Source organism: Trichomycterus rosablanca, chromosome 5 (assembly GCF_030014385.1).
Source record: "Trichomycterus rosablanca isolate fTriRos1 chromosome 5, fTriRos1.hap1, whole genome shotgun sequence".
Lineage (NCBI taxonomy): Eukaryota > Metazoa > Chordata > Actinopteri > Siluriformes > Trichomycteridae > Trichomycterus > Trichomycterus rosablanca.
Window position 1 is genome coordinate 46057100 of NC_085992.1, and position 15763 is coordinate 46072862.

The 15763-nt window shown below is 34.9% G+C and overlaps 1 protein-coding gene across 4 annotated transcripts in view; it reads left to right on the forward strand.

Moving 5' to 3' along the window:
• si:dkey-27h10.2 (mucin-2) overlaps positions 1-15763 on the forward strand; it is a 79051-nt gene that overhangs the window by 43686 nt on the left and 19602 nt on the right. For all 4 annotated transcript variants that reach the window (XM_062995283.1, XM_062995281.1, XM_062995284.1 and 1 more), the window contains exon 16: positions 12940-13134. In XM_062995283.1, coding sequence (XP_062851353.1) covers positions 12940-13127 — 188 coding nt within the window. In that variant the 3' untranslated portion in view covers positions 13128-13134. The remainder of the gene's footprint in view (positions 1-12939; positions 13135-15763) is intronic.

Here is a 15763-nt window from a genome sequence, read left to right on the forward strand (position 1 = left end):
CTGCACTAGGGAAATTTAGAAAGCTCAGTATATGTCAGTAAAATTTTGCTATTCAGTATTATTAGTATTTTTTTAATGTCATATGATCTTTAACTTACAGGATCGCTTTTATGTGCATAATGAGTTTATATAAATGCACACATGCAAAATGCATATAGTGATTTTAGTAAGGAGAGTTATTGTATGAAGAGGTATACATATTTATTTTTATTTAATAGATACAGTGGGAAAAATAAGTATTTGATCCCCTGCTGATTTTGTAAGTTTACCCCCTTACAAAGACTTGAACAATCTATAATTTTTATGGAAGGTTTATTTTAACAGAGAGAGACAGAATATCAACAAAAAATCCAGAAAAAAAACCATTAAATAAAGGTTATAAATTAATTTGTATTTAATTAAGGGAAATAAGTATTTGATCCCCTACCAACCAGCAAGAATTCTAACCCCCACAGACCGGTTATGTGCCCATGAGGCACACAAATTAGTCCTGTCCCTGTATAAAAGACTCCTGTAACAGAATCAGTTTCTTCTGTTCAAATCTCTCGACCACCATGGGCAAGACCAAAGAGCTATCAAAGGACGTCAGGGACAAGATTGTAGACCTGCACAAGGCTGGAATGGGCTACAAGACCATCAGCAAGAAGCTTGGTGAGAAAGAGATCACTGTTGGTGCGATAATTCAAAAATGGAAGAAATACAAGATCACAGTCAATCGCCCTCACTCTGGAGCTCCATGCAAGATCTCACCTGGTGGGGTAAGAATGATTCTGAGAAAGGTGAGGTCAGCCCAGAATTACATGGGATGAGCTTGTCAATGATCTCAAGGGAGCTGTAATACTTATTTTCCCCACTGTAATTTTAATTATAGCCCATGTTGTTGTTCAGATATGGGCGGGACTAAGCCGGATAGGCTCTCTCTTTCATAACTGGTGCAATTACGACCTTTGCTGGCTGATTGATGGCGCTTGCACATAGATGAGAAAAAAGTGCTCTCAGGGTGTGTCTCTCCGTACACCACGCTGAGCTGCACTGCACTCGTCAAAGTGTAGGTGATAAGATGCATACAGCATGCTGCCCACATGTCGGAGGGGGCGTGGGTTAGCTTCATTCTCCTCAATCAGAGCAGGGATCGGCATTGGTGAAGAGGAAGCATGACACAATTGGACAATTGGACTTGCTAAAAAGGAAGAAAAAGGGGAGGAAATGCATAAAGAATTTTTTTTTAATTATAGCCCATCCTGTTTATCACGTAGCTTCAGCTGGCATGGCCTGTCCAAATTTTTTAAAATGGCAAGTATTTTAGAGAAACAGTCATAATCTCGTAAATTAAAGGCAGATTGCCAGGAAAACTGGCATCTAATTAATTCAGTCAGTATGTTATTAAGAAAATAATCTGAGTGGCACGGTTGCTAAGTGGGTAGCACTGTCGCCTCACAGCATGAAGGTCCTGTGTTCGATCTCCAGGTGGGGCGGTCCGGGTCCTTTCTGTGCTGAGTTTGCATGTTTTCTGCATGGGTTTCCACCGGGTGCTCTGGTTTTCCCCCACAATCCTAATTGGAGACACTGAATTGTCCTGTAGGTTTCTAGCCACTAGGATGCATTAACCAGTGCATTGTAGTGCCGGTCCCAAGCCTGGATAAATAGGGAAGGTTGTGTCAGGAAGGGCATCCGGCGTAAAAACTGTGCCAAATCAATAACGCCAATCACGATCCGCCGGCGACCCCTAACGGAAGCAGCCGATGAAATCGTAGTAGTGGTAGTAGTAGTAAATAATAATAGTAGTAGTTATTAAAAAAATTATCTAAAGAAATAGTGTGTACATTTGTGGATGCTAAATGACAGAAACGGTTGACTTATTGATTGCATTTACTGTACAAGTTATATGTCTCTATGCAAATCTATAGTACTAAATTTATACTTCTTATTATACTTCTATAAATATTATACTTATTATACTTCTATAAATGATATACCAGGACATACCTACAACGGCATATTAGGGCAACTTAAAGGAAAAATATTTTTAATTTCAATAAGTTTCGATTTCAATATTAAAGTCAAAATATTATAAGAATAATGTTGAAATATTACAAGATTAAAGTCGAAATAATTACAAAATTAAAGTCAAAATAATTACAAGATTAAAGTGGAAATATTATGGCCATGGCAACCTAATTGAGTTAAAATGAGGGATGTTCATATACTTTCATATCGGTTTCACAAATAAAGAAATCCCAGATCTTCTGTACATCAGCACCAGTTTGTTAATAGTGTAAGAAAGCTGAAACGGCTTTGCAATAAACTGGGTTTATTTAGAGAACGTGCGCCAATGGTCAACAGTACTTCAACCGAGCCTTAAGGACTCGTACGATAAACTAAAGCCGTATGGCATCACTATAAATGGTTGCATTGACATGTATAGTCTTTATGTCATGTGGATGGAAGTGTACAATACAAACAGCCACCCAAAAATAATCGCGGGTTATTGGATAACCACAATAACACTCATTATAAGCTGCCCTCGGTGCTTGCATGCCGATCCAGGTCCGTGCTTCTCTGAACTGACAAGCCTACGACGGCTGCATACTCTTTGGCCATAACATTTCGACTTTATTCTCATAATATTTTGACTTTATTCTCATAATCATTTCGACTTTATTCTCATAATATTTTGACTTTATTCTCATAATATTTTGACTTTATTCTCATAATATTTTGACTTTATTCTCATAATCATTTCGACTTTATTCTCATAATCATATCGACTTTATTCTCATAATATTTTGACTTTATTCTCATAATATTTTGACTTTATTCTCAAAATATTTCGACTTTATCCTCATAATATTTTGACTTTATTCTCATAATATTTTGACTTTATTCTCGTAATATTTTGACTATATTCTCATAATCATTTCGACTTTATTCTCATAATCATTTCGACTTTATTCTCATAATATTTTGACTTTATTCTTATAATATTTTGACTTTATTCTCATATTATTTTGACTTTATTCTCATAATATTTTAACTTTATTCTCATAATCATTTCGACTTTATTCTCATAATCATATCGACTTTATTCTCATAATATTTTGACTTTATTCTCATAATATTTTGACTTTATTCTCATAATATTTCGACTTTATCCTCATAATATTTTGACTTTATTCTCATAATATTTTGACTTTATTCTCATAATATTTTGACTTTATTCTCATAATCATTTCGACTTTATTCTCATAATCATATCGACTTTATTCTCATAATATTTTGACTTTATTCTCATAATATTTTGACTTTATTCTCATAATATTTCGACTTTATCCTCATAATATTTTGACTTTATTCTCATAATATTTTGACTTTATTCTCATAATATTTTGACTTTATTCTCATAATCATTTCGACTTTATTCTCATAATCATTTCGACTTTATTCTCATAATATTTTGACTTTATTCTCATAATATTTCAACTTTATCCTCATAATATTTTGACTTTATTCTCATAATATTTTGACTTTATTCTCATAATCATTTCGACTTTATTCTCATAATATTTTGACTTTATTCTCATAATATTTTGACTTTATTCTCATAATCATTTCGACTTTATTCTCATAATCATTTCGACTTTATTCTCATAATATTTTGACTTTATTCTCATAATATTTCAACTTTTTCCTCATAATATTTTGACTTTATTCTCATAATATTTTGACTTTATTCTCATAATCATTTCGACTTTATTCTCATAATAAAGTCAATATTTTGACTTTATTCTCATAATATTTTGACTTTATTCTCATAATCATTTCGACTTTATTCTCATAATATTTTGACTTTATTCTCATAATATTTTGACTTTATTCTCATAATCATTTCGACTTTATTCTCATAATCATTTCGACTTTATTCTCATAATATTTTGACTTTATTCTCATAATATTTCAACTTTATCCTCATAATATTTTGACTTTATTCTCATAATATTTTGACTTTATTCTCATAATCATTTCGACTTAATTCTCATAATATTTTGACTTTATTCTCATAATATTTTGACTTTATTCTCATAATATTTCGACTTTATCCTCATAATATTTTGACTTTATTCTCATAATATTTTGACTTTATTCTCATAATATTTCGACTTTATCCTCATAATATTTTGACTTTATTCTCATAATATTTCGACTTTATTCTCATAATATTTTGACTTTATTCTCATAATATTTCAACTTCATCCTCATAATATTTTGACTTTATTCTCATAATATTTCGGCTTTATTCTCATAATATTTTGACTTTATTCGCATAATCATTTCGACTTTTCTCATAATATTTTGACTTTATTCTCAAAATATTTTGACTTTATTCTTATAATCATTTCGACTTTATTCTCATAATCATATCGACTTTATTCTCATAATATTTTGACTTTATTCTCATAATATTTCAACTTTTTCCTCATAATATTTTGACTTTATTCTCATAATATTTTGACTTTATTCTTATAATATTTTGACTTTATTCTCATATTATTTTGACTTTATTTTCATAATATTTTAACTTTATTCTCATAATCATTTCGACTTTATTCTCATAATCATTTCGACTTTATTCTCATAATATTTTGACTTTATTCTCATAATATTTCAACTTTTTCCTCATAATATTTTGACTTTATTCTCATAATATTTTGACTTTATTCTCACAATCATTTCGACTTTATTCTCATAATAAAGTCAATATTTTGACTTTATTCTCATAATATTTTGACTTTATTCTCATAATCATTTCGACTTTATTCTCATAATATTTTGACTTTATTCTCATAATATTTTGACTTTATTCTCATAATCATTTCGACTTTATTCTCATAATCATTTCGACTTTATTCTCATAATATTTTGACTTTATTCTCATAATATTTCAACTTTATCCTCATAATATTTTGACTTTATTCTCATAATATTTTGACTTTATTCTCATAATCATTTCGACTTAATTCTCATAATATTTTGACTTTATTCTCATAATCATTTCGACTTAATTCTCATAATATTTTGACTTTATTCTCATAATATTTTGACTTTATTCTCATAATATTTCGACTTTATAATCATAATATTTTTACTTTATTCTCATAATATTTTGACTTTATTCTCATAATATTTCGACTTTATCCTCATAATATTTTGACTTTATTCTCATAATATTTCGACTTTATTCTCATAATATTTTGACTTTATTCTCATAATATTTCAACTTCATCCTCATAATATTTTGACTTTATTCTCATAATATTTCGGCTTTATTCTCATAATATTTTGACTTTATTCGCATAATCATTTCGACTTTTCTCATAATATTTTGACTTTATTCTCATAATATTTTGACTTTATTCTTATAAAATTTTGACTTTATTCTCATATTATTTGACTTTATTTTCATAATATTTTAACTTTATTCTCATAATCATTTCGACTTTATTCTCATAATCATATCGACTTTATTCTCATAATATTTTGACTTTATTCTCATAATATTTTGACTTTATTCTCATAATATTTCGACTTTATCCTCATAATATTTTGACTTTATTCTCATAATATTTTGACTTTATTCTCATAATATTTCGACTTTATTCTCATAATCATTTCGACTTTATTCTCATAATCATTTCGACTTTATTCTCATAATATTTTGACTTTATTCTCATAATATTTTGACTTTATTCTCATAATATTTCGACTTTATCCTCATAATATTTTGACTTTATTCTCATAATATTTTGACTTTATTCTTATAATATTTTGACTTTATTTTCATAATATTTTAACTTTATTCTCATAATCATTTCGACTTTATTCTCATAATCATTTCGACTTTATTCTCATAATATTTTGACTTTATTCTCATAATCATTTCGACTTTATTCTCATAATCATTTCGACTTTATTCTCATAATATTTTGACTTCATTCTTATAATATTTTTACTTTATTCTCATAATATTTCGACTTTATCCTCATAATATTTTGACTTTATTCGCATAATCATTTCGACTTTTCTCATAATATTTTGACTTTATTCTCATAATATTTTGACTTCATTCTTATAATATTTTTACTTTATTCTCATAATATTTTGACTTTATTCTCATAATATTTTAACTTTATTCTCATAATCATTTCGACTTTATTCTCATAATCATATCGACTTTATTCTCATAATATTTTGACTTTATTCTCATAATATTTTGACTTTATTCTCATAAAATTTCGACTTTATCCTCATAATATTTTGACTTTATTCTCATAATATTTTGACTTTTTCTCATAATATTTTGACTTTATTCTCATAATATTTCGACTTTATTTTCATAATATTTTGACTTTATTCTCATAATATTTCAACTTTATCCTCATAATATTTTGACTTTATTTTCATAATATTTTGACTTTATTCTCATAATATTTCAACTTTATCCTCATAATATTTCGGCTTTATTCTCATAATATTTTGACTTTATTCGCATAATCATTTCGACTTTTCTCATAATATTTTGACTTTATTCTCATAATATTTTGACTTTATTCTTATAATATTTTGACTTTATTTTCATAATATTTTAACTTTATTCTCATAATCATTTCGACTTTATTCTCATAATCATTTCGACTTTATTCTCATAATATTTTGACTTTATTCTCATAATATTTTGACTTTATTCTCATAATCATTTCGACTTTATTCTCATAATCATTTCGACTTTATTCTCATAATATTTTGACTTTATTCTCATAATATTTTGACTTTATTCTCATAATATTTCGACTTTATCCTCATAATATTTTGACTTTATTCTCATAATATTTCGATTTTATTCTCATAATATTTTGACTTTATTCTCATAATATTTCGATTTTATTCTCATAATATTTCGATTTTATTCTCATAATATTTTGACTTAATTATCATAATATTTCGACTTTAATCTCGAAATCGAAACTTATACGTCTTAAAATCAAAACTTAAAAATATTTTTTACAGTGGCCTTAAAAAACAGCAATATCTGTGTAAACTCTGTATAAAAACTAAATATTTTATGACATTTACAGGGTAATATTGTTTCCTTTATGGTACAGGAGATTCCAGTAAGAGTACTGACACTGATGTTATAAGGGAAATATGTTTAGAAATTAACACCACATGTATCTACAACAGGATGTAAAGCCAGTGTTGAGGGACTAAGCTAAAATTTTTTAAGCACATTTGACTAAAATCCTTTAAAAGTTTGAAAGACTTTCACAACACTTTGGTTTAGGGTTTTTTGTGTTAGAACACTTACTGCTTACATTGTGTAAGACATTAAAAATACCATTGTTACTTAGTTTCCTAATGCAGGAAGCAATGCTGCATATAATGGTCTGCATAAAAAGCAGCACATAATATAAATAATTGATAGGAAAATTATAGTTTAATGAGCTAGTTGAACAGCTCTTTGCAAAATTAACTTTGCAAACTACCCCAAAATATAATTGTGTGATTATACTAAAGCACTTGTAAAATCACACATTACACATGTGTGGTTGCTGAGGAAATAAAAAAAGGAAGCTGACTAAAATTACGACAGAATGACTGCAGCAAAAGAGCACATCGTGTTAGAACATATTCAGAACTTCCATAATGTCGTCAGAACCGAGGTGGTTCTGATGGAAACCTGTTTATTCACCCACAGATGTCAAGACTGCCGTGCCAACAATGCTGCTCCTGCTAGATGTGACGGAATCCTGGTGTGTTTGCACCAAAAAATTTAAATTTTAAGAACTCACTACGAACTTTATCACAAACCGGACTTTTTTGCTAGTTATAACTTTTAGTTCAACTTAAATTATGATTTGTGTGGATTCTGCTCATTTCCAGGCCACACAAGGATGATGGGAGTCCTTGCTGAGTCTGGTTCCTCTCAAGGTTTCTTCCTGTATTTTTTTATGGTAGTTTTTCCATGCCACAGTCGCCCTTGGCTTGCTCAACAGGGGTTTTTGGTCTGTTGGTCCTGGAGTCTGTAAAGTTGTTTTGAGACAATGTCAGTTGTAAAAAGTACTATACAAATACAATTGTCTTGACTTGATGTGTGGAGGAAAATGTTTAAATTTGGCCTCAAAGGATCATCGTCCGGAGCGAACCCTGATTGTAAATCTACGTTATGATTGCCCTGCACCAGTTGGTGGGGTTTGGGTGCTGCTTGTACATTGCCTGTGTTTTCTTTCTTCTGAGAGCTGGGTTGTCACAGATGACTGGAGCAGCCTGTCATAGTGTGACCTTTAAATCTTATTTCTGCACTATCCCCATTCTATCCTCTCTCTCCATTGCTGGCTGAGGATGTTTTTGTGTCTTTCATTTGTTACTTTGTTATTTTAGCCACCTATTAGTGACATTTACATTTTTGTATCCAAAGTGACCTACAGTGCTGTGACACTATACAGTCTAAGCAATTGAGGGTTAAGGGTCTTGCTCAAGGGCCCAACAGTGGCAACTTGGCAGTAGTGGGGCTTGAACCAGCAACCTTTGGTTTACTAGTCCAGTACCTTAACCATAAGGCCACAATTGTCACTGTGACTGTTGCCTTTTTTGCTAGCCACAATATTGTTCAACCTTGATCAAGCATCTGCATTTGGATTTATTTTTCTATTCTTACAAATGCAGGGCTTCACCTCACACTTCAACGTGATGCGCCCTGTTAAAATTATGTGTCTTATTCAAAGTCAAAATTACATTAAACTGATGTCTTGAAGATGCTTTAACGGTCTAATTGTGTATAAATTAATTGATATTCTTGTTTTATTAGGACAGCCACAGCTTTGTGATATCCAAATAGCAATAGCACTTTGTGTAAAGTTAATGCCTATTTTCAGCCATAACATTAAAACCACCTCCTTGTTTCTACACTCACTGTCCATTTTATCAGCTTCACTGACCATATAGCAGCACTGTGTAGTTCTACAATTACTGACTGTAGTCCATCTGTTTCCCTTTCATGCTGTTCTTCAATGGTCAGGACCACTACAGAGCAGGTATTATTTGAGTGGTGGATGATTCTCAGCACTGCAGTGACACTGACATGGTGGTAGTGTGTTAGTGTGTGTTGTGCTGGTATGAGTGGATAAGACACAGCAGCGCTGCTGGAGTTTTTAAACACCTTACTGTCACTGCTGGACTGAGAATAGTCCACCAACCAAAAATATCCAGCCAACAGCGCCCCGTGGGTAGCGTCCTGTGACCACTGATACAGGTCTAGAGGATGACCAACTCAAACAGCAGCAATAGATGAGTGATCATCTCTGACTTTACATCTACAGGGTGAACCAACTAGGTAGGAGTGTCTAGATGGATGGATGGATGGATGGATGGATGGATGGATGGATGGATGGATGGATGGATGGATGGATGGATGGATGGATGGATGGATAGATAGATAGATAGATAGATAGATAGATAGATAGATAGATAGATAGATAGATAGATAGATAGATAGATAGATAGATAGATAGATAGATAGATAGATAGATAGATAGATAGATAGATAGATAGATAGAGAACTTTATTCATCCCAGAGGGAAAGTCAAGTATTACAACAGCTCAAGGAACAATAGCAAAAGGTATTAAGTAAATAAAAGACTCAGTTAAAAACTATTAATTAAATAGGCTTAAGGTGCATAAGAAATAATAAGTAAGCATTGCAGTACAATGTTGGTAGAAATAAATACAGTATAAATGCAATATGTAATATAATACATAAAATTACATAAGTGTCTTGTCATTAAATGTCCAGATGTGTAATGAAATAAACAGAGTGACAGATCATGTTCCATGAGTCTGTCCTGATAGTCCTGGTATTGACTCAGTGAGCGATGATGTCCCGGCACAGTGGGGATGAGTTATACAGTGAGATCGCTGTTGGTACAAACGAGCTTTAGGAGGTCATGGAGGGGATGTGATGGATTGTCCAGTATGGAAATGAGTTTGTTTACAGACCTCTTTTCGACCATAGAGTGGACAGTGAGTGGACACAGTGTTTAAAATCTTCAGCAGCGCTGCTGTGTCTGATCCACTCATACCAGCACAACACACACTAACACACCACCACCATGTCAGTGTCACTGCAGTGCTGAGAATGATCCACCACCTAAATAATACCTGCTCTGTGGTGGTCCTGTGGGGGTCCTGACCATTGAAAAACAGCATGAAAGGGGGCTAAAAACATATGCAGAGAAACAGATGTACTACAGTCAGTAATTGTAGAACTACAACGTGCTTCTGTATGGTAAGTGGAGCTGATAAAATGTAGAAACAAGGAGGTGGTTTTAATGTTATGGCTGATTGGTGTATATTTGTCCACATATAAATAAGTATTCAGAGCTACCTACTGCTTTCTCCCCAATTCATTACTGAACATCTGCAGGACTTTTTACACACAGTCAGCACCAGCACAAATTATTAGTGTGTTGATGCTAATAACAGTCATTGTGGCTCTTTGGTCAACATCTGTACATGACAGTGTGAGTTCTGGGAAAAGTGATTAAAAAGTTTATTGCTTTCTGTCCATTAGTGAGAGACGGTGATGTGGCTCAGAGAAGTCATGACTCAAATTATGCAGCCTTTCATAGGCTCTGTGGTAATGAGTAGGTGTCAGTGTTTTCCCACCAGGACCAGCTGGAGCTTCTGAATTTACCCCCTTCAGGTTTCACTGTACTCACTAATCAGAGAGTACCTGCACCACACATTCACCTTAGCATGTTTCAGTGGTGCTATTAACAATTCTGGTGGAAGTGAGTCAGTGATCAGAGACAGGAAAAGGGAGAAAGTACTGGGTGTATGTATGTTAGATAGATAGATAGATAGATAGATAGATAGATAGATAGATAGATAGATAGATAGATAGATAGATAGATAGATAGATAGATAGATAGATAGATAGATAGATAGATAGATAGATAGATAGAGTTAAAAATCAGTAATATTTTATTTATGTTTGAAAATAACTCCACTCGTTTCTCCGCCCCATCAGCCATGTTTATTTTTCTGTGAGAGAAGAGCACCCGACCCGCAATGAATTCTGGGATTGCATTGATAACTAAGGCAGCGTCGGATGCTCACTCGTTTTTTAGTCAAAATAACATTGAAATATCAAGATGCCTCAGAAGTGTGGATTTTAAGGCATCTAGGATTTCGAACAGCCTCCTTCTCGGGAGCGCACACAGGATGACGTAAAATGCTGCCTATATAGAGAGCTCCCTAGCTTTTCGAACACACCCATTGTTTTACTTAATTCATGGACATTTCCTCGTGACTCTTAATATTCCTTTAATTCCTTTAATATTTTATTGGCAGCAAACACAATTGCAGCATATAGCAGATGCTTTACCCAAAGTGACTTACACTTACACCGATCAGGCATAACATTATGACCACCTCCTTGTTTCTACACTCACTGTCCATTTTATCAGCTCCACTTACAATATAGAAGCACTTTGTAGTTCTGCAATTACTGACTGTTGTCCATCTGTTTCTCTACATACTTTTTTAACCTGCTTTCACCCTGTTCTTCAATGGTCAGGACCCCCACAGGACCCCCACAGAGCAGGTATTATTTGGGTGGCGGATCATTCTCAGCACTGCAGTGACAATGACATGGTGGTGGTGTATTAGTTTGTGTTGTGCTGGTATGAGTGGATCAGAAACAGCAGCGCTGCTGGAGTTTTAAATACCGTGTCGACTTGCTGTCCACTCTATTAGACACTCCTACCTAGTTGGTTCACCTTGTAGATGTAAAGTCAGAGACGATCGCTCAGCTATTGCTGCTGTTTGAGTTGGTCATCTTCTAGACCTTGATCAGTGGTCACAGGACGCTGCCCACGGGGCGCTGTTGGCTGGATATTTTTGGTTGGTGGACTATTCTCAGTCCAGCAGTGACAGTGAGGTGTTTAAAAACTCCATAAGCACTGCTGTGTCTGATCCACTTATACCAGCACAACACACACTAACACACCACCACCATGTCAGTGTCACTGCAGTGCTGAGAAATAATACCTGCTCTGTAGTGGTCCTGACCATTTAAGAACAGCATGAAAGGGGGCTAACAAAGCATGCAGAGAAACAGATGGACTACAGTCAGTAATTGTAGAACTACAAAGTGCTTTTATATGGTAAGTGGAGCTGATAAAATGGATAGTTAGTGTAGAAACAAGGAGGTGGTCATAATGTTATGCCTGATCGGTGTACCACTGAATACAATTTAAGGAATTGAGGGTTAAGGGCCGTGCTCAGAGGACCAACAGTGGCAACTTGCCGATGGTTGGGCTTGAACCAGTAACCTTATGATTACTAGTCCAGTACTCTAAGCACTGAGCTACCACTGCCCTGTCATTAATGTGATTATACATTCTAATTGAACTTTTACATGTAGTTAGTGAGTAACACATAGCTTAAACCCTCCATCACAACACCAACATAAGCATGTCATAGGCCTGTTAGGTCAGTTGTCGTGCGCTGTCATGAGTGGACATGACCATTGGTGTCAAGTTAAACAACAGTATTAGGTTGCCAGTTATTTTCAGTTCAGTCGCCAAAGTGTGTGAGGTCTTGAAAACTTATATGACATGCTAATTTTGTTTAAACTGGACTTAATCACATTTATTGTACACCGGAACTCCTGACCTTTAGCTTGTTGGACATCCTATTTTAAAACCATGTGCAGTAATATAGAGTTATCACCCTCTTTGTTGCTGTAACAGCCTCTGATCTTCTGGAAATGCCCTAAACTGAACAAAGAGCTCCACTGTGGACTGAATTAATACATTTATTGAAGACTTGAGTTTAGACAGTCTTAACTTTTACATGTGCACTTAAGATCAATCTCTTTCACAGCTCCTGCTGAAGCTGACCAGCAGGTCAAGGAGTCCGCAGAATCAGAGACCACTGCAACATCTACTGAGAAACCAGCCGAACTGGTCGATGTTGATCTCACTGATAAGAAACCACCAATCACTGCCAACACTTCAACTGAGACTGTGGAAGACCCTCCTAGTGAGAACAACACCAACATCCAGGCATGAGCAGACGGTAGGTTCACTGTATGGAAATAATCAGTTAAACGCAGAGGTGACTCAGTGATTCAAGCACTTGACTTTTGATGCAGTGTTTGAGAGTACAAGCCCCATCACTTCCAAACTGCCACTGCTTGGCCCTTAACACTCGGTGGCAAGTATGGATCATTCTCAGTCTAATGAGTTTGTGAACATCATTCAGATAGACTACTTTGTTAGGCTTTGTGTGACGGTGGTGGATAGCATTTATTCAGTACACTGTACTACTTTTTTTAGAATAGTAAATTACACAGATCAGCCATAACATTTAAACCACCTACTTGTTCCTACACACATTGACCATTTTATCAGCTCCACTTACCATATAGAAGCACTTTGTAGTTCTACAGTTACTGACTGTAGTCCATCTGTTTCTCTGCATGCTTTGTTAGCCCCCTTTCATGCTGTTCTTCAATGGTCAGGACCACCACAGAGCAGGTATTATTTGGGTGGTGGATCATTCTCAGCACTGCAGTGAAACTGACATGGTGGTGGTGTGTTAGTGTGTGTTGTGCTGGTATGAGTGGATCAGACACAGCAGCGTTGCTGGAGTTTTTAAACACCTCACTGTCACTGCTGGACTGAGAATAGTCCACCAACCAAAAATATCCAGCCAACAGCTCCCCATGGGCAGCGTCCTGTGACCACTGATGAAGGTCTAGAAGATGACCAACTCAAACAGCATCAATAGATGAGCGATTATCTCTGACTTTACATCTACAAGGTGGACCAACTAGGTAGGAGTGTCTAATAGAGTGGACAGTGAGTGGACACGGTATTTAAAAACTCCAGCAGCACTGCTGTGTCTGATCCACTCATACCAGCACAACACACACTAACACACCACCACCATGTCAGTGTCACTGCAGTGCTGAGAATGATCCTCCACCTAAATAATACCTGCTCTGTGGTGGTCCTGTGGGGGTCCTGACCATTGAAGAACAGGGCGAAAGCAGGTTAAAAAGTACATAGAGAAACAGATGGACTACAGTCAGTAATTGTAAAACTATAAAGTGCCATACGGTGGCTCAGTGGGTAGCACTTTTGCTTTACAGCAAATAGGTCCCGAGTTTGAACCCCAGGTGAGGCAAACCGGGTACTTTCTGTGTAGAGTTTGCAGGTTCTCCCTCCGGTTTCCTCCCACAGTACAACGACATGCAGATGAGGTGAATTGGAGATACAAAATTGTCCATGACTGTGTTTGACATTAAACTTGTGAACTGATGAATCTTGTGTCATGAATGTAACCAAAGTGTAAAAAATGACGTTAAAATCCTAATAAATAAATTATTAATTTTGATAAGACGGCCAATAGAGGGCGCAGTAGTAACAAAAATAACTAAGACAAGTGTGCTTGCACATTATTACACCAAGTCTTTGTTAGATTTTTTTTTGTTTTATTAATAAATACTTATTAAGTATTTTATATTATACACTTAGTTTTAGTCGTAAGCATTTAAAATCTTCCCCTAACCTATCTAAAATCCCTGAATGCACAGTGTCATCAGGTCCATTCCGTCCTCAGTTAAAGAGGTCTGGGCTTGTTAACATGTCATCAGGCTCTTAAGAGACCTAACAGCTAGGGTTTTTTTCTGTCAGAGTGATAAAGGTGATATAATGTTATCAGCGCACCTGTGCGGGACCAGGCGGAAGTCTTGGTAGCTCCACATCTCTCTTCACTTTTTGATGAATTCACACCACTTTTCTCTAATGATGAGAGAGCTGTATCACTGACCTGTCAGCAAATGTTTTCACTTCTGATGGACAGTGGGGGAAAAAGTGTTTAAAAGAAGTCGATTCTAGACAGGTGTTTTAGGAGCAATATATAAATACCTCAAACACCGATAAAAAATAGACTTAAATAAAATTATTAGTTGGCAGAAGACCAGATTAAATAAGTGGCCCTTTTTCTAGTGGCTAGAACTGTTTATTGGAAGTAAAATTGCTTTCAAAACTTTTAATCCCTGTGATTACTGTGATAATAAAATATGAATGTATTTTTGTGTTGCTCAATGGCTTTTTAATTAGCTAAGAATGTGAGTTAGATGCAAAACTGAATTTTATAACATTGCTGTTAAAAAGGTCATTGTAGCCCAGGTGGCCCAGCGGGATATTCCGCTAGCACACCAACGCCGAGATTCTGACCTCCTCGGTTCGAAACTCGGTGTTGCCACCGGTCAGCTGGGGGCCATCTGGCGGGCACAATTGGCAGTTCCTGCAGCAGATACTAACTGGCCACCGTATCTGCAGGGTGGGGGGCGGACAATGTGTGGGGTGGGATCTTGGACCCTGTGCAGAATGCAGGGGCGAGAAGAGGAGGGCTGTGCACGTGTTAGCAGAGGCATGTACAGCGACGTGCTCTCCTCGGATGCAATCGGGTATCCCTCAGCAGCGGAAGACAATTTGACTGCTCTAAATCAGGAGGAAACTGAGGAGAAAAATGCATTAAAATGTTTTTTGTAGATTATGCAAAACATAATGAATGCATCAACCAACACTGCTGCATGCTTGTTGCCATGCATGGGCTGGAGACAAGCCATATTGTGCCAATGGTAAAATCATGCTTTTTTGAGACTCATATGTTAGGAACAGATCAAAAATGACAT